Source organism: Lygodium microphyllum, chromosome 13 (genome assembly GCF_053477565.2).
Source record: "Lygodium microphyllum isolate KBCC chromosome 13, Lygodium_microphyllum_v1.1.10, whole genome shotgun sequence".
In the NCBI taxonomy this organism is placed as follows: Eukaryota; Viridiplantae; Streptophyta; class Polypodiopsida; order Schizaeales; family Lygodiaceae; genus Lygodium; species Lygodium microphyllum.
The window spans coordinates 74,687,134-74,714,988 of NC_141147.1; the positions used below are offsets into that span (position 1 = coordinate 74,687,134).

The 27,855-nt window shown below is 45.2% G+C and overlaps 1 protein-coding gene across 12 annotated transcripts in view; it reads left to right on the forward strand.

Annotated features, from left to right (window-relative positions):
• LOC148026779 (uncharacterized) overlaps window positions 1-27,855 on the forward strand; it is a 219,631-nt gene that overhangs the window by 76,151 nt on the left and 115,625 nt on the right. For all 12 annotated transcript variants that reach the window (XR_015692898.1, XR_015692897.1, XM_087691290.1 and 9 more), the window contains one exon: window positions 20,621-20,729. Coding sequence is in view for 10 of the 12 variants with exons in the window: in XM_087691290.1 (XP_087547416.1) it covers window positions 20,621-20,729 (109 nt within the window). In the remaining 2 variants the exon portion in view is untranslated. The remainder of the gene's footprint in view (window positions 1-20,620; window positions 20,730-27,855) is intronic.

Genomic DNA, 27,855 nt, shown 5'->3' on the forward strand with positions numbered 1-27,855 from the left:
TACCTTGAAGATTTCCTTGTCACTTGGTAGACGAGGTTTTGTGATGGGAGATTTCAATGTGTGTTGATTCTTCGCAGTTTACTTCAGGGCATTTGGTGATGGACGCTCCGGAAAGTCGGGTATGGCATGAGTTTGCTCTTGCTGTACTTAAGCAAGACCTATGGTCCTGGCTACATCCTTCTGCTACAGGGTTTACTTTCCACTCGGCACAGTATGCAACTACATGGTCGTGGTTGGACCGCATGTACATTATGCAGGATGATGATTTTCTTCCTGAGATGTTGGAACTGACAGTCTTGCAGCAATATGCCTTGTCGGACCATTTCCCTCTCCAGCTTGAGATGCTTGCACAACCCATTGCACCTTTTATGAAATTGCTGGATAGACTCCCTTTACGTTTCAACTCCTCTTATTTGAAGCATTCACTCGTTCGAGGTTATATGCAGCAAGTGATTGAGAGATTCTTATTGGACTTCGCCTCGGAGGGCACTGCTTCCTTTGAACGATTGCTCTCTAATGTGCAGCGGATTGCTCGGCAGTATGGGATCCACCATGCCTCTCTTTGTCGGCGGCGTTAACACGCAGCGAAGGACTTACTGGCTTTGGTTCGCTCGCTGCTGGTGGACACTCCAGATGATGAATTTCTGCTGTCACTGGCAATGCGTTTGGCTAACCTTATTAAAGAGTTTCAGTTGAAATCTTATCAGAAGGCCAAATTGCAAAATTTAACTGAGAATTTGCAAGATAGTGCTTGTCAAACTCATAAGTTCTTTCGTGCCTTGCATGCCTCTCCTACTCGAGAAAATATGACTAGACTCCAGAATTCAGAAGGTCAAATAGTCATTGACCCCCAGACCATTGTCAATATGTGCAGGAATTATTTTCTAGATCTTCTTGGTTCTTCTCAGGCACCTTCTGATCAGGTTGCGCATGCACGTTCAGTCTTTTATGATCTGGTCCGGCATCAGGTTCCACTTGATATGCAAACTACTTTGGAGACAGATATCTGTGAGGAGGAGGTTATGGATGTTTTGTTGCACCTGCCTAAAGATAAAAGTCCCTGTTGGGATGGTCTCACCAATGAATTCTTTGAGAGTTTTGCTACCCAACTGGTGAAGTCATTGACGGCTATGTTTCAGCAGGTTTGGGAAACAGGGTTCATGCCTTCCTCATGGAAAGAAGGGCTTATTAAATTGCTTCCAAAGGTTCCTTCACCGTCACTGTTGCAACATTGGAGACCAATTTCTTTGATGGGTTCGATGTATAAAATCTTTTCCAAAGTACTGGCGAATCGGCTCCACAAGCATCTTCCGACCATTGTGCATCCTCTTCAATATGGTTTCATTAAGGGCCGCAACATTCTGCATAATATCTTAAATGTGCAAATGGCTATTGACTATGCAACGCACTCTAGTCAGGAAGTGGTATTGGTCCAATTGGATCTGGAAAAGGCTTTTGACTATTTAGACTGGTCTTTAATTGCAGAACTTATGTCTACCATGGGCTTTGGCACTCGGATGTCCCGCTTGATCTACACCATTAGTGTTGCGGCTTCTTCGCGAGTTATGCTAAATGGTAGTGTTACAGAGCCCTTTGTCCTTGCATGCTCTGTGAGACAGGGTTGTCCTCTGAGTCCTCTCTTCTTTGCCCTGGCGACTCATCCGGTTCTTTCGATGTTATCCTCCATGGCAGCTTCTGCGCAATTGGCTGGATTGTCTCTTCCTTTTGGTTAGCACTTCATTAGTCAATCATTGGTTGATGACAGCTTTATGATTTTACGTGCAGACAAGGACAATATTCGCAAAGCATTAGATGTCTGGACACTCTTTGGCCAGGCTTCTGGTCTTCGTATCAATACTTCCAAATCAGCCATTCTCAGTTGCACGGAGCCTGATTTAGAGTCACTGGGTTAGCAAGGCCCGATTATTCCCCGTGGTTCCATTGTCAGGCATCTTGGGTACCCTTTGGGTGTTGATGTTCGGCCAAAACAACTACTACAGTGGATTTCACAGAAAATGACAGCGAAGTTTCTGTATTGGAAGTTGCAAGCTTGGCCCTTCCATGTTTGCCTCAAAGTGGCCCAGATAATTATGCTGCTAATGCTCACATATTTCTTGCCATTGCTGCCTTGGACTCCTACCACTTTGAATGCTCTCACGCGGCGCATTCGTTTCATGTTATGGAAGAAGGATTCATTGCAGGCAGGTATTTCGTGGATTTCGTGGTCGCATACATGTACTCCCAAACGCCTAGGTGGGGGGGCCATTTTGGATGCCGGAACTCGTATGCTGGCCCTTCGTTGGTCTCTTTTTCATGCCATGTGTGTGGAGCATCACCCGTGGGTCGTCATAGCCCGTTATTTTCTCGAGGACCGCGGGCTTCTGCATGGTAATACACAAATTTGAAGCTCCTGGTGGCATGTTCTTAATGCAGAGACTCGGTTTTCGAGTCCTTCTTCATCCTTGCTCGTTCACTTGGTCGGCTGCTGGCAATTGGTTCTCCAGAAGGCGTGTTGGCATCCAGCAGAGGCCCGCTTACATTCTAACTCTTTCCAACTGGAATTGTTGGCAGCCTCGAGATTAGTTTCATGGGAAGGCAAACAGGAGCTTAAGCGAAAATTTAACCGCATGGCCCGATTGGGCTTGACTTCGGTTGCAGATGCCACCCTTGCTAGTTATAATGTCTTCATATCATTCCGTGTTGGGTATCTCACACGCCTTACTTACGCCTACGCTCATATGGGAGTGTGCGGGTGATCACTAGGACACTGGGGCACTTTTTACTCTCGGTAGGAGAGGTTTTTTCCCCCAGATTATGTGTACTATTTTGTATGTGCTTGTGGTGCACACTTACGGGCACTTACTGTGTTCGGGTGTGAACAGCCCCTTATAACTCTAAGGTATAAGGGTTATCATTTGTACTTTCAGCTTACACTCTATTCAGTACTATTGCATTGGGTGTCGTGCTCAACTCTGTCTCTCACTCTCACACTGTCTACTGCACTTCAGCTGCACCTCGATCCTCTCCCATCTGACATTTGGTATCAGAGCTCAGCTCTGAGCTCAGCTTCTGCAGCACACGCCAGTCCTGCTCCAGCGTCAGACGTCACGACAGCACAGGTACAACCTGTCGTCAGTTCTGTCAGCAGTCAGGCGCTGTTCCACAGAGCTGCCTCAGCACAGTACAGCTCGTGGTCAGCCTCCCCCAGTACCCTGCCCGTCAGCAGTCATCCACGTCAACAGTAGTCCACGTCAGCAGTCGTCCGACAGCAGCTCGCGAGCAGCACCACTAGTACGCCAGGGCCCGTTTCCTGCAAACATCCGTCAGCAGCTCGCGAGTATCGCGACCAGTTTCGTGCAGGCGGAGTCAACGCCTGCTCGCGACGTGCTTCACGCTGCCTGCCCTGTCTACGCGCAGCCCGCCTGCCCATCACGACTCGTCAGCCCATCAGACGACCTGCTTCCGCCTGCCCGCCAGTCTACGTCACGTCAGCAGCTCGCGACGTGCTGCACGCCCAGGTAAAATTTTCAAAATTATTGTCATTCCAGCCCAGAATAAAATTCTGGAAGCGGCGGTTCACACGCGGTTGGCACAGATCTACTGGAAAAGTAAATTTCATGCAAATTTCTGGACTGAATGGTCAGAAATTTTGGGGCTTTTGTGTATTTGGAGGACAGATGCATTTAAACTGCTGATACAGTCACAGAACGACTGTTTTTGACAGAGATTTTGGCAAAATTTTGGGGCTTTTGATGTTTTAGTGCTGCTGAGCACTAATTGCACCTTGGGAAGCGTGCATCAGTGACAGTTTTTTTGACAGAGTACCCTTTGCACATTAATTGCAGACTTGTGTTTGCTGCAATTTCTGGAAATTTGCAGATTTCCAGCCCGGACTGCATTGACATTGCTCTATTGCCTTTTGGGAAATAATGGCAAATCAGGGAGGAGATGTATTCACCTATGTGTCCAAGGAAGACCGATTGGATGGGAACAATTATTCCCTTTGGTCTTTCATGATGAAGAATGTATTAGTGGCCAAAAATTTGTGGGATTATGTCAGTGGAGAGGAAGCACGACCGGGAGTTGTGGCTCCCGCTACTCCTCCTCCAGGAGGACGTGCAAGAGGGCAACCTCAGCTCCCTCCACCTCAGCCCGCTCAGCCACTTCCCCCAAGAACTGCAGCTCAGAAAGCTTGGGATACACGGGATGCACAGGCTATGTCGCTGATTGCATTGGCAGTTCAGCGTTCTATCATTCCTCATATTCGTTCAGCAGCTTCTTCACAAGAAGCTTGGTTGATATTGGAGCAGATGTTTGCAGGAAAGAATGAGACTCGCATCTCTTTCTTGAAGAAAGAGCTAGAGACTCTAAAGATGAATGAGGGTGATTCTATGCAGGATCATCTCAACAAAATTCAGGACTTGCGGGAGCAACTCATGAATGTGGATGAGTACTACTCAGATGCGCAGCTGATTTCTACGACATTGAATTCACTGCCTCCCTCTTACTTGGCTTTTCATACTGCCTTGAACCTCACTATGAGGATTTCGAAAGAGCCCATCACTTTCATTCAGCTTGTCAGTTTGCTTCTAGAGGAGGAACAAACTAGACGGAACAGTGGTGTGGATGGTATAGCCTCTGAGCAGGCTTTTATGTCAAGGCAGAAGGGTAAAAACAGCCAAGGGAAAAATGCTTCGCAGAGTTCTGGTAGTAGTAACACTTCACAGACAAGTCAGAAACAGGGGGGCACGCAAGCCAAGAAAGGAAAATGCCATTACTGCAAGAAGCCTGGCCACTACATCACTGAGTGCAGGAAGCGCATCGCCAAAGAGAAGAAGAAGGAGTCAGGGATGTCTGTTTCTGCAGCTCCTTCCACTGCTAGTGAGTCCGCGTCCTTTGTTGCAGACAGGGACTATTGTTTTTACACTTGCAGTTATGATGTCTCTTGGGCTGATAGAGCATTTAGCTCTACAGAAGATGCTGATACTTGGTTCTTTGACAGTGGTGCTTCACGGCATATCACATCTCGTAGAGATTTGTTTGCTTCTCTTGGTGCACCTCCCGTTGGGAAGTCTGTTCAGTGTGCTAATAATGCATCATATCCTGTTCGTGGTATTGGGGAGATTCAGCTTACAGCCATTGATGGCTCTATTCTCCGCCTACAGGATGCTTTGTATGTGCCTGGCATTAAGAAGAATCTGCTTTCCATTTCTTCTATGGCACGTTGTGGTTTGCAGGTCACCTTTGATGATGACCGTTGCATGGTCCGTGACAAGGAACACATGACATTGGTCTTGACAGGTTCTCTGTGTCATGGGTTATATGAGTTGGATGCTCTTTCGGTAGATCAGTCTGCATATTTGACATCCACTCTTACTCCTGCTATGTTAGAGGCAGAGTTATGGCATGCTCGTTTGGGGCATGTAAACTATGGCAGCTTGATGCTATTACAGCGTACTCAGATGTTGGATGGATTACCTCTCTTGGAGAGACCTCCTGAGCATTTATGCGAGGGTTGCATTTTGGGGAAAATGCATCGTTTCTCTTTTCCCCGTGATGTTGCTTTTAGAGCAACAGCCAGATTGCAGCTTGTGCATTCGGATGTTTGTGGGCCCATGCAGACACAGTCATTGGGTGGTTGTTACTATTTTGTAACATTTATTGATGACTTTACACGTTTGTGCTGGGTCTACTGCTTGAAAAAGAAGTCAGAAGTGTATGATGCATTTTTGGCTTTCAGTGCACTTGTGGAAACTCAGTCTGGTTGCAAGATTAAGACTCTCCGTTCGGACCGAGGGGGGGAATACATGTCCTCTATGTTGAATTCTTATTTGCAGCAGAAGGGCATTATCCATCAGTACACTACTGCATATACTCCACAGCAGAATGGGGTAGCAGAGAGGAAAAATCGGTCACTCATGGAGATGGCCAGATGTATGCTGAAGGCAAAGAGTTTGCCTCATAGTTTTTGGATGGAAGCCGTCATGTGCGCTTGCCACATTTTGAACAGATGCCCTACCAAGGCCTTGAAAACCGTCACACCTTTTGAGGCTTGGCACAGCCGCAAACCTTCTGTTGGCCACTTCCGTACTTTTGGGTGTCTTGCATATGCCCATATTCCACAGGTACTTCGAAAGAAGTTGGACAACAAGGCTGTAAAATGCATCTTTATGGGATATAGCAGCGAAAGCAAAGGCTACAGACTCTATGATCCCGTGACCAAGAAGGTTTTTGTCAGCAGGGATGTTGTATTTGATGAAAAATCAGAATTATCCTTGGCTGGTTTTGATACATATCAGGCTGCCCGTGATGTCTTTGAAGGGCTGCTGCCCATCACATTTGGTGATTCAGCTGGTACTTCAGCAAATGAACCTAATGTTCAGCCAGCTGCTCCTATGGAACATGCAGTAAATCAGCACATTGCTGAAACTGAAATTCAGCAGGAACTTGTACACAGTCAGGAAGCAAGACAGGTGCCTAGATGGTACACGCAGACTATGAGAGATAGTCATTTGGAAACACCCTTGGCTGGTCGTACTCGAAGGCAAACTCGACTGCATGATTCAGCACATTCCATGGAGTTTGTTATGGCAGCATGTACTCATGATAATGAGGAGCCTGAATGTTTTGAGGATGCACGACATAGTGTGCATTGGATGGCAGCCATGCAAGCTAAATTGGATTCTATTCATAAGAATCATACTTGGGATTTGGTGTCTTTGCCAGTTGGCAAGCGTGCCATTGGTACGAAATGGGTCTACAAATTGAAAAGGAATGCAGATGGATCCATAGATAAGTACAAGGCACGGCTGGTAGCTAAAGGCTACGCACAGAAAAAGGGCATTGACTATGAGGAGACCTTTGCTCCTACCTCCCGTATGACGACCATTCGGTCTATGATTGCCTTGGCTGCACATTTTGGTTGGAAAGTGCATCAGCTGGATATAAAGACTGCATTCTTACATGGGGAACTTCAGGAAGAAGTGTATGTACAGCAGCCCATTGGTTTTGCAGTTGAAGGCTCAGAAAATTTAGTATGCAAGCTGAAAAAAGCTCTATATGGTTTGAAACAAGCTCCACGAGCTTGGTACGCAAAGATAGATGCTTTCTTGCTTAGTCAGGGGTTTGTAAACAGCCCATCTGAGTCTACCCTTTATGTACATAAAGAGGGGGGATCCATGCTGATTTTGTGTCTATATGTAGATGACCTTTTGCTCACTGGAACACATGCTGATCAGATTTCAGCATTCAAAAATAATTTACAGCAAACTTTTGACATGTCTGACTTGGGTATTTTGCACTATTACTTGGGCATCCAGTTTGTACATGATGCTAGAGGCATTGGATTATGTCAGTCAAGGTACATTGGGCAACTTCTTGAGAAGTTTGGCTTACAGGATTGCAAGCCAGTTTGTACACCCATGGAACCTGGGCTCAAACTGTCATTACATGATGACAGTGATTTGTTTGATATCCATACTTATGCTCCAGCAGTGGGATGTCTCATCTATCTATGCCACACTCGGCCAGACATACAGTTTGCCGTTTCAGTTTTGAGCAGGTACATGCATCAGCCTCGTATGTCGCATTGGCAAGCTGTGAAGCGTGTGTTTCGTTACTTGCAGGGTACTAGAGCTCTTGGATTGCTTTATGCCAAGGGGGACCACTGCAATTACATGCTTACAGTGACTCTGATTGGGCTGGTGATTTTGATACTCGTCACTCCACTAGTGGCAATTGTTTCTTTCTTGGCTCGTCATGCATTTCTTGGCTTAGCAAGAAACAATCCACTGTTGCCACGTCGTCATGTGAAGCTGAGTACAAGGCAGCCTTCACTACTGCAGTTGAGTGCGTATGGCTTAGACGCTTACTTGCTGATTTGGATGTATCTGTTACGGAGCCTACTCCTTTATATACTGACAGTCAGAGTGCCATTGCAGTGGCACGGAACCCTGTGTTTCATGCTCGCACGAAACACATAGAGATTCACTACCACTTTGTCAGAGAGAGGCTACATGCAGGTGATATCAGCCTTGTCTACTGTCCTACCACCAGCAATGTGGCAGACATCTTCACCAAAGCTCTTCCACGAGACAAATTTGAAGCATTTCGCGATGCTTTGAATTTGACGCCCTTTGGTGGCAGATGATCCTTGTACACTTGATCACTCTTCACTCCAGGGGGGTTTGTTGGGTATCTCACACGCCTTACTTACGCCTACGCTCATATGGGAGTGTGCGGGTGATCACTAGGACACTGGGCCACTTTTTACTCTCGGTAGGAGAGGTTTTTTCCCCCAGATTATGTGTACTATTTTGTATGTGCTTGTGGTGCACACTTACGGGCACTTACTGTGTTCGGGTGTGAACAGCCCCTTATAACTCTAAGGTATAAGGGTTATCATTTGTACTTTCAGCTTACACTCTATTCAGTACTATTGCATTGGGTGTCGTGCTCAACTCTGTCTCTCACTCTCACACTGTCTACTGCACTTCAACTGCACCTCGATCCTCTCCCATCTGACATTCCGCACGGATAGGCGGCTTTTCCGAATCCCTCGGGGATACCATAATTTGTGGGAACAGCTTTTGTTAGTCCTCCAGAGTAGGCAACCCTTTCCTGCCCTTGCTGTGGATCGCCCTTGGCGGGACTGGGTCCTGGCAGGCCGGTTGAATTTGGAAAAGGCCTCGGCTAACCAGGTGTACCATCTTCAGATTAAAGATCATCAATGGCTGGTCACTAGAGCCAATACTGTATGGGGGTTGCGGAAATCTCACTCATGGTGGAAGGCAACTGTGATGGAGGGCTGGGTGAACAAGACACCTTTCAAATGCAAGGTCTTTCTTTGGAGGGTGATGATTGGTGGTCTTCCTCTTGCCTCGGTCCTTTCCAAGCGTCGAATGTCTTAATGGCAATTGTTTCTTCTGCACCACCACGGTGGAAACGGCCCGTCATCGATTTATCTCTTGCTCTCTCGCTAAGTATATTTGGTCGCTTTTGTCAGCGGTTTGGCGAGCGGTGGTTGGTTTCTCGCTGAGCCCTTTTGACTGGGTTTTTGTACGCCCAAAATACTCCGCACCGGCATAGTTGCATATGAAGATCTTGTTCCATTTTCTTAGATACTGGGGATGTTGGCACAATTGGACCACTCGGAATGCCTTTCTTTTTGATTCGGCATCTAATGTTTCGAGACACATTGCCAGGCTCAAAGGCCTTTTGCTTTGGCAGATAGATCTTATTCGGCACTCTGACTTGCTCTCTTGGGAAGACTTACTTCCCTGGCATATGGCAATCTCCACTGTGTCTTTGCCATGACTTGTGTATCTCTGTTCGGGTTTTGTACTAATAGTTGAGTCACGCTGGCGTACAGCCATCGTGTATCTTGTAATCATGTAAACTTGCATTTTTTTTGTAATTAATACAATTACCTTTTACGAGAGAGAGAGAGAGAGAGAGAGTTTACGAGAGAGAGAGAGAAGAGAGAGAGAGAGAGAGAGGTCGACGGGGTCTGAGCGTGGAGATGGCGGCCGTTAGCGTCCTGCCCCTGCGCCCTCAGACGAAGCCTAAAATCGCTTGCATCGTCGCTGCCTGCCTGCCTGCGAGCGCCCTCCTGCATGCGCGCGCCTTCCTGTGGCGGCGCAGAATCCGCCGTCGACGCCCGTGCCCGCCAGGCCCGTCGCCTGCCTCTGCAGCCCGTCGCCTCCTCTGACGTCGTCGTCGCCTGCAGGCCCGTCGCCTGCGGCTGAGCCCCTCACCTGGCGGCCTGTAGGTCCCTCGATTCCGTCCGTCGCCCTGCCATCGCCCGCCTGAGCTGCGGGCTCTGCACCTGCGTTTCGTCCGTCCGCCCTGCGTGTTAGGTTTTCTGCGGGCGAGGCCCCTGCCCTGCGCCCTCGACTATCCCACGTTGCCGTCAACTGCCAGCCCTCTGTTCCACCCTCAGGCCCTTGCTCTGTTGGGGTTCCGCCCTGCCACACGTGTTCTTGGGACAGGCCACGACTGAGGCTGACAGGTAAAGTTCAAGTTTCATCGCCTGTGCTTGTGGAATCCGCCCTTGGACAGCGCTGCTGTACAGAAAAGAACGAGAGAGAGAGAGCGAGAGAGCGCGCGAGCGAGAAGACAGCAGTATGGTTGGCCTTGATATGGATTTTCTTGACCAGACGGTGGCAGCCCTTGGCCCTGATTCCGATGCAGACGAGCCAGAGGATATGGTGCCATGCACGGAGGAGCTGCCTCCGGGTTCTGAATTGCCGGGTGCTGAACTGCCGCCTGCTGGCAAACGCTCCAAACATACTTCTGATGAGCCAATGGGTCCTCAGGAACGTTCCTATGCGCAAGTGGCCTCTGATCCTGTGGATTCGCAGGAAATTGACTGGGAGCATTTGCTAGACTTCGCCAATACTCTGCTTGGCGATTATGTCCAGCATAATAATGAATCTTTTTCTGAAGCGGGAACGGATGATGTGCTGGAAGCCACGGTGAACCCCAAATCAATCTTGCGATCCTTCTCGGTATTTTATGATCGTGCGGTTATACTTTTCTTCACTGGCAGGATCCCAGTGCTGTCGCATATTCGCCAGTGGATGCACCATTTATTGCAAGGGGAGTGTGTTGAGGAGATCTTCCTTGGTCCTCGCAGCTTTTATGAGGTGTTGTTGAAATCGGAAACGCATCGAGCTGAGCTCCTGTCCAAGTTGCCACTATTCTTTGATCGCCGCTTGGTCCATGTGGTGCCCTGGCGCCCCATGGCCGACTTCCAGCGTCTGCTTCAATGAGAATGCCCGGTGTGGGTGGAAGTGGAAAATTGTCCGGCGGTCTATTGGCCAATGTTGAAGGATGCGATGGCGGTTGTGGGAACAGTGCTGGTTCCCCCAAGCCTCAGGGCAATGAACCGCAACCGTTTATGCATGTTATGGGACACGGCCAGGAAAAGGCCCGCGTGGCTTCGCCTCAATTGTTCAGGCATGCACCCTCTGCATTTTCGCTTGAAATGGGGCAACTTTGCGGGACACTGCTTCTCATGTGGTAAACTGGGGCATTTCATGGCTGAATGCCCTGAAAGGCAACCGTCTTCGGAGGATGCGCAGGTGGTGCTGCCCAAGGATGACATGGTGCTTGATGCCCCGCCCCAGGAAGCCCTTCAGTCACCTCATGTCAGGGATAAAGGCAAACAACAGGTCCTGGGTTTGGATTCCCGTCGCACTGACTAGATTGAGGCACGTCCAAAAAAAGGTCAAAAGTTGGATGAGAACTTGCATGAGAACCAGTGGGATGTGCTGTGCGCAGTTGAGCACAAAAGTCATGGTGAAGCAGGAAAAGTTGTGGATTGTCATGGCTTCCGTCTGTTTTATACAGGCTCCCATGCTACGCACTATTCAGGCGTGCTGATGATTGTCCATGAGAAATATCAGCCTGTCCTTATTAAAAATGATGTGCAGGGCCGCTTTCTGGTTATCGAAGTCTTATTTGAAGGAGAGATTTTATGGTTATTGGGCCTATATGCTCCGAATGATCCCGCATCCCGCCGGGATCTTTGGTCCATTTTGCAGGCCTCCATGTCCCTTGGCCGAAGGGGGTTTTTGATGGGAGATTTCAATATGTGTGTTCACTCTTCTCAGTCCACCTCAGGGCATTCGGTTATGGATGCGCCGGAAAGCCGGGTGTGGAATTCATTTGCTTTGCACGTACTCAAGCAGGATCTTTGGTCGTGGCTTCACCCTTCTTCTTCAGGGTTTACTTTTCATTCCGCACAATATGCAACTACTTGGTCGCGGCTGGACAGAATGTATATCATGCAGGGGGACGATTTTCTTCTTGAGATGCTGGAAATGAAGGTCTTGCAGCAGTATGCGTTGTCGGATCATTTTCCCCTCCAGCTGGAGATGTGGGCACAGTCTATTGCACCTTTTAGGCAGTTGCTGGACCGGCTCCCTTTACGTTTCAACTCCTCTTATTTGAAGCATTCAATTTTTCAAGGCTATATGCAGCAATTGATTGAGAGGTTCTTATTGGACTTCCCTTCTGAGGGCTTGCCTTCATTTGCACGCTTGCTCTCTAATGTATAGCGGGTTGCTCGGCAGTATGGGATCCATCATGCCTTGCTTTGTCGCCGTCGTCGATCTGCAGCAGAGGAGTTACTGGCTTTGGTCCGTTCCTTGCTCCTCGATTCCCCGGATGATGATTTTCTGCTGTCATTGGAGAGGCGTTTGGCCCATCTTCTTCAAGTATTTCAGTTGAAATCTTATCAGCAGGCCAAGCTGCATAACTTGACTGACACATTGCAAGATAGTGCCTGCCAGTCTCATAAGTTCTTTCGAGCCTTGCATGCGTCTCCGGCTCGCGACAATATGACCAGACTCCAGGATTCGGAGGGTTGCATGGTCACTGATCCGCAGACCATTGTCAATATGTGCAGAAATTATTTTATGGAACTTCTTGGTTCTTCTCCCTTGCCTTCTAGCCAGGATACGCATGCCCGCTCGGTCTTCTATCATCTGGTCCGCCAGCAGGTTCCATTGGATATGCAAGTCACTTTGGAGGCGGATATTTGCGAGGAGGAGGTTATGGATGTTTTGTTGCATCTGCCGACGGATAAAAGTCCTAGCTGGGATGGTCTCACTAATGAATTCTTTCAGAGCTCGGCCACACAGTTGGCGAAGCCATTGGTGGTCATGTTTCAGCAGGTTTGGGAAATAGGGGTCATGCCCTCCTCATGGAAAGAAGGCCTTATCAAACTGATTCCAAAGGTCCCTTCGCCGTCAAAGCTGCAACACTGGAGACCAATCTCTTTGATGGGCTCCATGTATAAAATCTACTCCAAAGTGCTGGCAAATCGGCTTCACAAGCACCTTCCCGCTATTGTGCATCCTCTCCAATATGGTTTCATTAAGGGCCGCAACATTCTGCATAATATCTTGAATGTGCAAATGGCTATTGACTATGCGCGACACTCCGGTCAGGAAGTGGTATTGATCCAATTGGACTTGGAAAAGGCGTTTGATTATGTGGACTGGTCTTTCATTGCAGATCTCATGTCTGCCATGGGCTTTGGTACCCGGATGTCCCGATTGATCTACACCATTAGTGCTGCGGCTTCATCCAGAGTTATGCTCAATGGTGGGGTTACAGAGCCCTTTGTCCTTGTACGCTCAGTCAGACAGGGTTGTCCCTTGAGTCCTCTTTTCTTTGCCCTGGCGACTCACCCGGTCCTTTCAATGTTATCCTCCATGGCAGATTCTGCTCAGCTGGCAGGGTTGTCTCTTCCGTTGGGCCAGCACTTCATTAGCCAATCTTTGGCTGATGACACCTTTATGATTTTGCAGGTGGACAGGGACAACATTCGCAAGGCATTGGATGTTTGGACGCTTTTTGGTCAGGCCTCTGGGCTTCGCATCAATGCCTTTAAGTCAGCCATTCTCAGTTGCACGGAGCCCGATTTACAGTCATTAGGCTGGCAAGGCCAGGTGGTTTCCCGTGGCTCTATTGTCAGGCATCTGGGATACCCATTGGGGGTGGATGTACGGCCAAAGGACCTGCTGGAGTGGATTTCGCAAAAACTGGCGGCAAAGTTTATGTATTGGAAGTCGCAAGCGTGGCCCTTCCATGTCCACCTCAAAGTGGCTCAGTCAATTATGCTCCCAATGCTAACGTATTTCCTGCCATTGTTGCCATGGACGCCTACTACTTTGAAGACTCTCACTCATCCCATCCGTTTTATGCTATGGAAGAAGGATTCACTGAAGGCAGGCATTTCATGGATTTCCTGGTCACATACATGTACCCCTAAGCGCATGGGTGGTGGAGCTCTTTTGGATGCAGAAAACCATATGCTAGCTCTCCGTTGGTCCCTGTTTCGTGCCATGTGTGTGGATCATCACCCATGGACCATCATAGCCCGTTATTTTCTTGAGGACAGTGGGCTCCGCCATGGTAACACCCGGCTTCGGGCCTCCTGGTGGCATGTCCTTAATGCAGACTCCCGTTTTTCCAGTCCCTCTTCCGCTTTGTTACTGCACTTGGTCGGCTTTTGGAAAGTGGTGCTCCAAAAGACCCGTTGGCACCCGGGAGGGGACCGCTTGCAGACTAACTCCTTTCAGCTGGAATTGTTGGCAGTATCGCGACTACTTTCATGGGAAGATAAACATCAGCTCAGACTGAGATTTAACCGCATGGCCCGTTTAGGTGTGGCGTCGGTTGCGGATGCTACCCTTGCCACTTGCAATGTCCTTGTATCGTTTCGGACTGCTAGACGACTTTTCAAGATCCCGCGCGGATACCGTGATTTATGGGGAAAGCTTTCGTCTGAGCTTCAGGGTAGGCAACCCTTTCCTGCCCTAGCTGTGGATCGCCCTTGGCAGGACTGGGACCTTGCAGGCCGGTTGAGTGTGGAAAAGGCCTCTACTAATCAGGTGTACCATCTTCTCATTCAGGATCACCAATGGCTGGGTGACAAAGCTAATACTGTTTGGGGACTGCGGAAATCGCTGACATGGTGGCAGACAACGCTGATGGAGGGCTGGCTGAATAAGGCACCTTTCAAATGCAAGGTCTTTCTTTGGCGGGTAATGATTGGTGGTCTTCCTCTTGCCTCGGCCCTTGCCAAGCGTCGCATCTCGAATGGCACTTGTTTCTTCTGTACCACAACGGCGGAATCGGCCCGACATCGTTTTCTTTCTTGCCCACTCGCCAAGAATATTTGGTCCCTCTTGTCGCACATTTGGCGCACTGTGGTGGGGTCCTCACTATCTCCTTTCGACTGGGTTTTTGTGCGCCCGAAGTATCCCACACCGCCACAGTTGCATATGAAGATCTTATTTCACTTTTTCAGATTCTGGGGATGCTGGCACATTTGGACCACACGCAATGCTTTTCTCTTTGATTCGGCCTCTAATGTACCGCGCCATATTGCCAGGCTTAAAGGCCTCTTGCATTGGCAGCTAGATCTCATCCGACACTCAGACTTGCTCCCTCGGGAGGATTTGCTTCCTTGGCATATGGCAATTGCCTCTGGGTCGCTGCCATGATTGGTGTAACTTTTTAGTGCATTACTACGGGAATTTCCCACACGTTGGCCTAGGGCCTTCGTGCCTCTTGTAATCAGAAAGAGACAGAGAGAGAGTGGCCTAGGGCCTTCGTGCCTCTTGTAATCAGAAAGAGAGAGAGAGAGAGTGAGAGCACTTCTTCACCTGATGGCTTAGTGTCATCAACTATCTTGTAATCAAGTAATCTTGTATTTTTTCGTAATTAATACAATTACCTTTTACGAAAAGAGAGAGAGAGAGAGAGAGAGAGAGAGAGAGAGAGAGAGAAGAGAATGAAAGAAGAAAGAAAGTTATATTAACGTCTACGAAAGGCCAAGTTGGCTTGTGAGACCAAAACGTTACATACAAAATGTCTGGGAAACTTTCCAGGTCCCAATAAGAGAGAGATGAAACGAAATGATATGTTAAAGTCTACAAAAGGCCAAAACGGTATGAGGCCATCAGTTACAAACATTTGTATGATGGTACAATTGTCTGAGCAAAATATGTAGCACAAAGCAAATGAGAAAGAAACTAACTAAAGCTATGTGTAAAACATAGAACTCTATATAGTAATAATGAGCTTATGGTGGTACAATCTAATGTGAATATGGAGGACCTAGCTCTAGCTCGTGCGATAATCTCCTATACCAATAGATGTAGCTCAATTCATTAAGCTGAATGCATGTTGACGAGATCGTCTTGAGTTCAATTCCTACATCCACACGGTCATTTTGTATAGGAATAAGAGAAAAAAAAACTATATATTAGCGTTTGCACAAGGCCAAAATGACCTATGAGGCCATGAATTACAATTGTTCATATCATGGTACAATTGTTTGGAAAGAATAGTAAATGGGAATATAATAAATAGTGCAAGAGTTAAAAGCAATAAGAAGTAAGGAGAGTTGTAGTTGACAAATAAAGAGCTCTAGCTAATACAATCTCTACCCAACAAATGAGGAGCTCTAGCTGATATAATCTCATGGGGCTGTAGAGGATTTGAGCAATAATCTATTGTATCTGCCTATGGAGTTGCCATTGACGCCTATGTCAAGGTCTAGGACGTTTAGATCAGCCAAGTTAGATAGCTCGATGGTAGATTTCCATGATATCTTTGCATCTACAACTCAGATGGCTACTATCGTTAGGACTATTCTTGCCTTAGCCAGCCATAGGAGTTGATTGGTTTATTAGCTCGATGTTAAGTTTGCTTTCCTTAATGGAAATTTGAAGGAGGAGATCTATGTTGAGCAACCTCCTAGCTTTTCCTCATTCAATGGCAAGGTGTATAGGTTGAAGAAGGCCCTTTACAGCTTCAAACAGGCTCCACGTGCTTGGAATGAGAAGATAGACTTGTTCCTCCGAGGAAAGTTAGGATATTGACATTCCTCTTCCGATCCTTAGTTGTATGTCCATAGCTATGTTGGAGGGCACGCACCATAGAAACAGGGAACAGTCATTCTTGCTTGTAGAAATAGCCTAACACGTTCCAAACCCTTTGAGGAGGTGAAATGGCTAGGGAACATTCCCTGCCGTTACCAAGCCCGTTCCCTATTGTTCCTTGCCGTTCCCTGTTTGGAACAATTGTTCTAGGCCTATTGCCCAAAAATTGACGTTTTTCCTATTTTTTCTTCTTGCTTGTGTCACATTTCTTTTGCCACTTGTTCATCCATCTCCATTGCCTAATGTGCACGCACTAATCTCTCTCTCTCTGGTTGAAGACTCAAAGTGTCAAGACAAGGCCATAAGCCAATCACGAGTCCATGCAAAGTTCAAATTTGATGCATTATCAACTCTTGCAAATCACAATCAATTTCACCCTTGTACTCGATTCCAAGGTAATCACCCATTTATATTGTCTTATTTCAAGGGAAATTGAGGTAATTGGGGCAATTTGGAGCTGTGGGGGTAATCGAGTCAATTTTAGGGCATTTGGGTCAATTTGGAGCATTGAGGGGTATTGGGGCAATTAGAGGGACATTTAGGGCATTCAAGAATTTGTGGCATTTTTGGGGGGTTGAGAGCAATTTGGGGCATTTAAGGCAATTTGGGCAATTTGTAGCATTGGGGGGACTATTGGGGCAATTTGGGGCAATTGTGGTCATGCAAGGCATATTTGGGGCACTTAAGACATGTGCCGTTCCCCCCATTCTCGTTCCCTAACCTTGGGTGTTCCCCTTGTTCCAAGGGCCCCTTGTTCCAAGGGGTCTTGTTCTCGTTACCGTTCGCCATTCGAGGTAACTATGGCACGCACTGTTCATGCTTTATGTGGATGATCTCATCTTGATAGGTGACCATGCCTAGAAGGTCAAGTGGACAAAGGTGACACTCCACGAGATACTCTAGGTGACGGATATGGGCCTTTTCCACTTATTTCTAGGTCATGAGATTTGGCAGACTCCGAGGAGGATTTTCATCTCCCAACAGCGGTATGTGTAGGAGCTTTTGAGTACATTTGAGATGGATGGATGTAACGCTACTTCTACTCCTATGGATCCGAACTGGAAGGCTATGGCCCATGTAGATTCACTGGCAGTGGATGCTGCTTGCTACAGGTAGTTGATTGTGTCATTGATATAGGTGCTTAACACTCAAATTGATTTGTGTTTTCCTGTAGGTTTGCTTGCAAGCTTCATAAGTGAATCCAAACTAGTTCATTGGAGGGCTGTTATGAGGATTTTATGGTTTCTGAGGGGGATCTCGACTTAGGTATTTATTATCCAATAGGTATAGGAGATTTAGCCTTGGTTCTATAGGGCTAGATGGATTCAGATTGGGCTAGAGATGTTGACCACAGGAGGTCATCCACAGGATATTACTTCACTTTGGGTGCAAGTGCTCTCTCTTGGAGTAGTAAGAAGCAGCCCACTATTGCCCAATCATCTACAAAGGCGGAGTATTGAGCGGCATCTTCTACCACATGCGAGACAGTGTGGCTTTAACAATTGTTGGGAGAGCTTTGCTATCCTTAGACAAGTCCTACTATATTACATTGCAAGAATGAGAGTTGCATTGCTTTGGCATGGAACCTTATGTTTCATGCTAGGTCGAAGCATATTGAGATACAATGTCATCTCATTTGGGAGAAGGTCTTGGATGAGTCCATTGATGTGGTTTACTGCAAGACCGAGCACAACTTGATAGATTTGTTTATGAAGGCTCTTCCTTAGATCCCTCTTTGATAACACTCTAGATCCTTGAGCCTTATGTCCCGTCTAGGATCTAAAAGGGGATGCTAGAAATTCATTTATCCCTTGGACATGCATTCTCAGGTCACTATTGTACAGTTAGCACTCTTGAGCATAGTCACACATTTCCTATTTATCTTGTCGGATAGTTCTTTGCAGTCTACAGGCTATTTCTAGTATTCTCGAGTAGTAGGGTAGGCCAGACAGAGGATGCCATCTGGCAGTTCGATTTTTCCTGTGCAGCATTATTGGTTATTTTATTTAGTGATGTCATTGTTGCTGTAGTCGGCCGATTTTTTATAGGCTGACCTGATCAGTTTTTTCATATTTTATTGGCTTATTTATTTAGTGGCTTGCTCCGTATATTAGCAACTTGTCTGTTTTAGGTGGAGAGAGAGATTGGCTCGTAGAGATACTTTGACAACCTGTTTGTACATCTGCCTTCTTCATTTCAGCATTTATTTATTGCAGATTTCTGTGTTCTATTGTCTCTTTTCTCTCTCCCTCTTCTCTCCTGTTCATTGGCTTTTAGTCTTGTCCATATGCTTTTGCATTTGCTGCACTCTAATACCTACTATGTCTTATCAGCTTCTCCATCACTGGAGGCCATAAGGAGGCATTATGGACTCAACCTAGAAGACGACGCTTCACCTTCATCTTCACTTTCTTCTCCTTTCCTTGACTTCATGATAGAAGAGGAGTTTGAAGGATTCATGCGCAACAAGTATGGTCCAACTTACCTCCCTCCTATAAGTTTTTCTTCTACATCCAGACTGGTTGGTGAGGCTGGCCACCTCCATGATCAAGGAGGATATCCGGCATTTGGGACGAATGGCAAACCATCTTTTTCATCTCAACCATGCAGAGTGTCAGTGGCTTACGTTAGCCTTAACCTATCCCTCATAGAAAATGGATGGATATTAGGATGGACTTCATTACAGGGCTGCCAACCACTAAGCATGACTGGGATAGTATTTTTGTTGTGGTCGATCAATTGACTAAATCACCTTAGTTCATACTTACCAAAGCCTGATTTTTAGCAAAGCAAGTTATAGAGCAATTCATGGAAGGTGTCTTCAAGCTTCATGGACTTCCCTCAAAGATTACGTTTGATCAGGATACCAAATTCATGGATAATTTTTGGACCATTCAATAGTCTTGGATTGCACTCCACTTCTGTATCTACCATATTGGGAGTTGGGTCTTTCATCTCTGCTCCTAGTTCCTTCTCTTTCTCTACACCCTACGGCACCTATCCTTAGGCGAATGCCACTTTGCACCTTGGTATATTGTTAGGGGGAATGCCATCCTTTTAACACTGTGCCTTGCCCACACCCACAAGTGAGCACATCTGTTTACTGTGGGATGGCAGTGATGGGTATCCCCCTCACTTCGCTTGGACACTCACAACCATTGTCAGCCGCATCTACAACCACTTCATTTTCTCAGCCTTCACCTACCACCTGTGACTAGGAAGATATGCTAGGGTTTGCATGGAAAAAAGACAGAATGTATGACCACAACAAAAACACAATAACTGAGACAGTAATGCAATAAACACAAACCCTAAACACAAAATGAGAAACACAAAACTCAAAACGCAAAACGCAAAACGTGAAAACACAAACACAAACAGAGAAGAACAAGAACTCTAATGTGAAGAACATGGAAATCCCTGCATAGGAGTGACCCATGGAGTGTGTGACGGCACACCATAAGCAGAGGACGGAAATCCCTATGTCTGAGAGCCCGATAGATGAGGTTAGTGATGATTGGAGGATGCCAAAGGATGGCAAGGTGGTAGCTCTTGGACTGATGGGGCAGCACTGTGGCAGCTGGACAGGAGAGCGATGATGGTAATGATGGTGATGGCGATGATGATGGAAGAGAGAGCTGATGATGGCGATAACGATAGAGGCAGCAGGAACTGGTAGGAAAGCTGGCACTGATGTCGGGAATACTGAGGGATGGAAGTGGCAAAGACAAGGATTCTCTTTTGTAGAACTCTCTCAGCATTTCGTCCTACTAGAGGTCTAGAAAATCATATTTATGGAATAATTCCTTTTGGGACTCGTCTAAGAGCCAGAAAAATGTGATAAACTTGTAGTAATTTCTAGGTTGCTTGACACCCATGACCCTTGACAACAAGGGCCTCCTTTGTGCTACAAGAACATGACATAAAGAGTAAGTGACAATGGGCTTGAGATAGTAAACTTTAACGATGCTTGTTTTTCAGGCAGAGTAGAAGAAATTTATCATTAGTCTGGATTAGTTTCAACTTGCATTCACTTTTTCATCATAATACTTGTTTCAATGCTACATATATAGTTTCTTACACCTTGCTTGTGATCTAATATCATATCTAGTTATTTTAGAAGCTAACACCACAAAGATCTTGTTGATGGCTATTAGGTCCAGAGCCACGCCCAGCAACACGGCTGAGACTACTAGATGAAAATAAAAAAATCGTAGCTCACCTAAGTGCTAGTATTTGCCAGTATGGAGGTATTGAATTGTATAGGTATTGCCCAAAATCTGATCATTGTACCTTTCTGTATTGGCTTTATAAGGATAAGGATTTAGTGTTTGGTAACTGAATAGCTTTTTTAGCTTTCACAGTTATCAAGGCATAGCTTTTTATTTTGTGATTATAACTAGTGATAAAAGAAATGAGCATAGGAAAAATATATTTGGAGAATGTCTAGTAGTCTGTAATGTCATACCAAACCAAAGGGGTTCCAAATGAAAGCATGTGCCTAAGTACCAAATGGTTAGAAAGGCCTCCTCTCACCCTCTAGTAATGCTACCATGTGTTCTCTTCCGTCTGTCTGTGAGAGTGAATGATCTCTATCCAAGTGCATGACATATAGCAAGCTCAATGCCTTATGTGGTGTGATTTGATAAGAGAAAAATGCTTCCTTGCACCTCCTCATATCTGCTATCCAGTCCTCTGTTAGAGACCTAGGCCTCTCCCCTCCTCTCACCCTCTAGTAATGATACTATGTGTTCTCTTCCATCTGTCTTTGAGAGTGAATGATCTCTATCCAAGTGCATGGCATATAGCAAGCCCAATGCCTTATGTTCTGTGATCTGATAAGAGAAAAATGCTTCCTTGCACCTCCTCATATCTGCAATCTGGTCCTCTGTTAGTGACCTGGGCTACTGCTCCCCCAGTTTCAATCATCTTTCTATGAGCACCCTGAGAGCTCTATATCTGAGCATCACGATCAACAATGGAAGTTCAATCTTGTTGATACCTGTTTGCTTGTTTGTCAAGCAAGGAACTCATGGGCTTGCCACAAAGAGGGAGAGAGATATCAAAGGACCTAGAGGACACCCCTGTCTAACTTTCTAGGCTCTACAAGCTGGACCTCTCTCTTTGACACCTTTAACAAGTGCCTGGCTTTCTGTTGAAGAGTATAAAGTGCCACTCTCCAACCCATTACTGTGGAAGCCCACCTGTAGCATCATTTCCTTCAAGAACTGTTGCCATGAACTTTCGTGAAGTTGAGGAGTAAAATAGGAGTGTAGTTGCTACCTTACTGTTGAAATTGTAGTCAACTATGAAGCCTATATCACATCATTTATAATGCTAGTATTTAGCTTATTTGATGTACACTTTCTTGAAAGGCATATGTAGTAACTTTTCTGAACTTAGCAAGCTGGTTGACATGAATGGAAATTCAGTTCGGTTATCATTTTGTTCACTTTAACCTTTTAGGCACCAGCATTAAGCCAGTCTATGTTCACAATACTAGTTTCCCGTAGAATGCTTGTGAGAGAATGAGTGATTCCAAATGTGTTGAAATTTGAGGTAGTCAAGAACTAAGCTTTTTCTCTAGCACTTCACATGCTTAGTTTTTTGTAAAGCATCATGCCAAGACTAATACCTTTGCTATGCATATGCATAAACATACTTGCACAATTGGACGCTGGTAGCTTAAAGGTTGACATTATACGGATAGATCATGCTTTCCCATCTCCCATGGATCTCGGTGCATCAATCATATTCTCAAGGGGTTATTGGTAAATCAGGATTGGTGTGATGTCTTCTTTGAAGCTATTGAGCTTCATTCTAGTCTTTTAGCATCTTATGGTGGATGCTTTCCATATAAAGTATTCTTCTTCAAGAATGACACAACTTTTGTGCTTTGTGGCCATTGTGGACGATCCATAACCCATTCAGGCTGTATACAAAAAGGTGTCCTTATAGTGCAAACTTATAGAAGAATCTTGATGGGAGTGCATTGAGAGGAATGCTAAGGAAGCAAGTATAGATGGTAAACAGGGATGAGAACTGTGGTTTGTTGGTGGTGCAAGATAGAAAATGTTGCTTTGCAAGAGAGAACCAAGTTCTGTGCAAGAGAAACAAGTTGGGAGTGGGGGAGGGGAGAGAAAATCCAGGGTTGTTCTTGGAATTGGGACAAGAAAGTTCAATTTTTGAGGTGTTAGATCTAAAATTTGAAGCCTTTATTAGAAAAAGAGTGGCTAATTGTATTTTTTCAGGAAAATGAAAGAATCGTAGTAACCAAAATCCCACTTTGCTTTGATGAAAGACATGAAATGTTTCATTTCGTTTTGCAAAATATGGTTGCAATTTTTTTTCCTTCATGAAACAAAAATGGTTTTTTAGGGTTTCATTAACAAATGAACATGTGGGTTGTTTTCCTTGTCAGCTTTTTCCCCACTCTCCTTGTGTGAGCCATCACCTTCTCCTCTTGCATCTACTTCTCCTCCTCCATCTCTTTTTGCTGGTCCTCCACCTCATCTCTTCCTCTTTGTTCTCCTCCTTCACACTCCTCCTCCACCTGTTCCACACATTCCTCCTTTTTTGCCTTGCACCTCCACTTGAGTGACAAAGGCCTGCCCACAAGGATTCCACTCACGAACATATCTTTTCATTTATTCTTTGCATTATGCGTTATACATATGTTGTAGCCTATATGTTGTGATTTGAATCATGAATGCCAATTTCTAAATAAGTAGGCGAAATGGATGTTTTTATTTTAGGCTTAAGACTTTTGACTCTAGGATCTAGGTAGAATGAAAATCTTCAATTAATGGGTCTATTTCTTCCTCTAATATTATCAATATATAGTAATTTAGTATATAATAAATAATGCTTTCCAAAACCTAGAAACCTTTATAGTTGATCCTATGTGGGGCACTAGTCCTTGATGTGAAGGATGGGAATGCTTCCTCAAGGTGTGGAGAAAGAGACTTTTGAGCTCTTGCCAGTGGGGTGTGAGTCACCTTTATAGTTGATCTCAATGTCCTTTGAGAGTATTTATGATGAAGTAAGAGTTTATCAAGGGTCAAAAAACAATCAATACTATTTATTACCAGAGTGAGCGAGCAGAGATGAAATGGCTAAATTTATGTGGGCTTGGCAAGCCCTTGAAGCACACAAGTCTTTATGCTTTTGTGAGAAGTTGAGAGGATCGAAGGTCAGCTGAGAGTGCAGTAGACAGTGTGGAGAGTGAAGCACGACACCCAATGCAATTGATTGAAAAGAGTGTGTAATGAAAGTACATAGTACAACCCTTAAACCTTAGGGTTGTAAGGGGTGTTCACACCCGAAACTGTGTGCAACATGATAAGTGCCCGTAAATGTGTAACATAGATGCATACAAAAAGGATAATAAGTCTGGGGAAAAAACCTCTCGTATGAAGAGTAAAAAGTGCCCCTATGTCCTATTGATCATAATCCTTTGTGAGCGTAGGCGTGAGTGAAACCCAACAAACCCCCCTGGAGTGAAGAGTGATCAAAATATAAGGGTTATCTGCCACTAAAGGAGATCAAATTTAAAGTATTGCGAAATGCTTCAAATTTTTCACGAGGAAGAGCCTTCGTGAAGACGTCTGCCACATTAGTGGTGGTGGGACAATAGACAAGGCTGATATCTCCTGCATGTAGCCTCTTCTGACAAAGTGATAATGTATCTCAATGTGTTTTGTGCATGCATGAAACATAGGGCTCCGTGCCACTGCAATGGCACTCTGACTGTTAGTGAACAAAGGAGTAGGCTCTGTGACGGATACATCCAGATTGGCTAGCAAGCATCTAATCCATACACATTCAACTCTAGTAGTGAAAGCTGCCTTGTATTCAACTTCACATGACGATGTGGCAATAGTGGACTGTTTCTTGCTAAGCCAATATATGCAAGATGAGCCAAGAAAGAAACAATTGCCACTAGTGGAGTGACGTGAATCATAATTACCAATCCAATCAGAATCACTGTAAGCATGTAAGTGCAGTGGTTCTCTCTTGGCATAAAGCAATCCAAGAGATCTAGTACCCTGCAAGTAATGGAAGACACGCTTCACAGCTTGTCAATGTGACATACGTGGCTGATGCATATATCTGCTCAGGGCTGAAACTGCAAACTATATGTTCGGCCTAGTGTTGCATAGGTAGATAAGGCATCCAACTGCTGGAGCATATGTGTGTATATCAAACAAATCACTGTCATCATGCAATGACAGCTTCAGTCCAGGTTCCATTGGTGTATAGACTGGCTTGCAATCCTATAAGCCAAACTTCTCAAGGAGTTTACCAATGTATCTTGACTGTGATAAACCGATGCCTCTAGCATTGTGTATGAATTGAATGCCCAAGTAATAATGCAAAGACCCCAAGTTTGACATCTCAAAAGTTTGCTGCAAATTTTGTTTAAATGCTGAAATCTGATCAGTATGTGTCCGTGTAAGCAATAGGTCATCAACATATAGACAAATGATCAGCATGGATCCCCCCTCTTTACATACGTAAAGGGTAGACTCTGATGAGCTATTTATAAACCCTTGGCTGAGTAAAAAGACATCAATTTTTGCATACCAAGCTTGTTTCAAGCCATATAAAGCCTTTTTCAGCTTGCAAACCAAGTGTTCGGATCCCTCAATTGCAAAACCAATGGGCTGTTGTACATATACTTCTTCATGAAGTTCCCCATGTAAAAATGCAGTTTTAATTTCTAACTGACGTATAGTCCATCCATAATGGGCAACCAAAGCAACGGTAGACGTGATGGTAGTCATTTGGGAGGTAGGAGCAAATGTCTCCTCATAGTCAATGCCTTTCTTCTGTGCATAGCCCTTAGCTACAAGCCTTGCCTTATATTTGTCAATGGATCCATCTGCATTCCGTTTTCAGCTTGTAGACCCATTTTGTTCCAATGGGTTTCTTTCCAAAAGGCAAAGACACTAAGTCCCATGTTTGGTTCTTAATGATAGAATTAAATTCGGCTTACATTGTTGCCTTCCAATGCACACTATGTTGTGCATTCTCAAAACATTAAGGATCCTCATCATCAATTGTACTTGCTACCATAATAAACTCCATGGTATGTGCAGTATCATGTATACAAGCTTGCCTTTTAGTACGACCAGCCATGGGAGCATCCAAATGACTATCTTTCATAGTCGGTAAATACAATCTAGGCATTTGTCTTGCCTCCTAACTGTGCATAAGCTCTTTCTGAATTTCAGATTCAGCACTTTGCTGAATATTCAGATCAGCCAAGTTTGATTTTCTGCATTTTGCAATGGAGCAGCTGGTTGAACATTAAGTTCACTTGCTGAAACTCCAGTAGAATCACCAAATGAAATGGGCAGCAACCCTTCAAATACATCATGGGCAGCCTGATATGTGTCAAAACCAGCAATGGATAATTCTGATTTTTCATCAAAAAGTACATTCCTACTAACAAATAACCTTTTAGAGACAGGATCATATAGTCTGTATCCTTTGCTCTCACTGCTATATCCACAAAAATGAATTTGACAGTCTTGTTATCTAACTTTTTCTTAGTACTTGGGGAATGTGAGTATATGCAAGACACGCAAAGGCACGAAAGTGCCCAACAAAAGGTTTTCGGCAGTTCCAAGCCTCAAAAGGTATGACATTCTTTAATGCTTTGGTGGGGCATTTGTTCAAAACATGGCAAGCACACATAAGGGCTTCCATCCAAAAATTGTTGCAAGCTATTTGCTTTCAGCATACATATGGCCATCTCCATGAGTGACCGATTCTTCGTTTCTGCAAACCCATTCTGCTGTGGAGTATAAGCAGTAGTGAACTGATGAACAATGCCCTTCTGCTTCAAAAAAGAATTCAACATAGAGGACATATATTCCCCCCCTCGGTCCGACGGAGAGACTTTACTTTCAAGCTAGATTGGTTCTCAACAAGTGCTACAAAAGCCAAAAATGCATCTTTTACTAAAGAATAGACCCAGCAGAAGCGAGTAAAGTCATCAATAAAAGTCACAAAATAGTAACATCCACCCAATGACTTTGTCTGCATAGGTCCACATACATCTAAGTGCAGTGATTGTAACCCGACAGTGGCTTTAAAAGCAACATCACGGGGAAAGGAAAACGGATGCATTTTTCCCAAAATACATTCCTTCCATAAGTGCTTTGGAGGTCTCTCCAAAAGAGGTAATCCATCTAGCATTTGCATACACTGTAAAAGCATCAAGCTACCATAGTTCACATGTTCCATGCGAGCATGCCATAACTCTGCCTGTAACATAGCAAGAGTAATAGTGGACGCTAAATATGCTGAGTGATCAACTGAAAGAGCATTCAACTCATACAACCCATGACATAGAGTGCCAGTCAGGACCAAAGTCATGTGTTCCTTATCTGCACCATGCATTTGTTATGATCAAAGGTGACCTACAATCCACATCGTGCCAAAGAAGAAATAAATAGCAAATTCTTCTTTATACTTGGCACAAACAAAGCGTCCTGTAGGCGGAGAATAGAGCCATCAATGGCTATGAGCACAATCTTCCCAATACCTCTAATAGGGTATGATGCATTGTTGGCACACTGTACAGACTTGCCAAGTGGAGCTGTAGCAACAGAAGCAAATAAATCTCTGCGAGATGTGATGTGCCTAGAAGCACCACTATCAAAAAACCAAGTGCATGCATCCTCAGTAGAGCTAAATGCTCTATCAGCCCAAGAAGAGTCATAACTCCATGTATAAAAGCAATAGTTCGTGTTTGCAACAAAGGACGTTGACTCAGTAGCAGTTGAAGGAGCATCCGAAACAGACATCTCCAACTCCTTTTTCTTCTCCTTGGCTATGCGCTTTCTACACTCAGTGATGTAGTGGCCTGGCTTCTTGCAATAATGACATTTCCCCTTCTTGGCTTGCGTGTCCCCTTGCTTTTTATTACCGTGTGAAGTGCTTGAATTTTTAGAGCTTTACGGAGTATTCTTTGCTTTGCTGCCCTTGCCCTTATGTCGTGCCATAAAAGCCTACTCAGAGGCTATGACATCCACACCACTATTTCTTCTTGTCTTTTCTTCCTCTAAGAGCAGGCTGACCAATTGAAGAAAAGTAATCGGCTGTGGGGCAATCCTCATGGTGAGGTTTAAGGCCGTATGAAAGGCCAAGTACGAGGGTGGTAATGAGTTCAGTGTAGTAGATATCAGATGTGCATTTGAGTAATACTCATCGACATTCATAAGTTGCTCACGCAAGTCGTGAGTTTTGTTCAAGTGATCTTGCATAGAATTACCCTCATCCATCTTCAGTGTCTCAAGCTCTCTCTTTAAGAAAGAGATTTGAGTCTCATCCAGACCGAATGTGAGGGATGATAGACCGTTGAACTGCCAATGCAATGAGG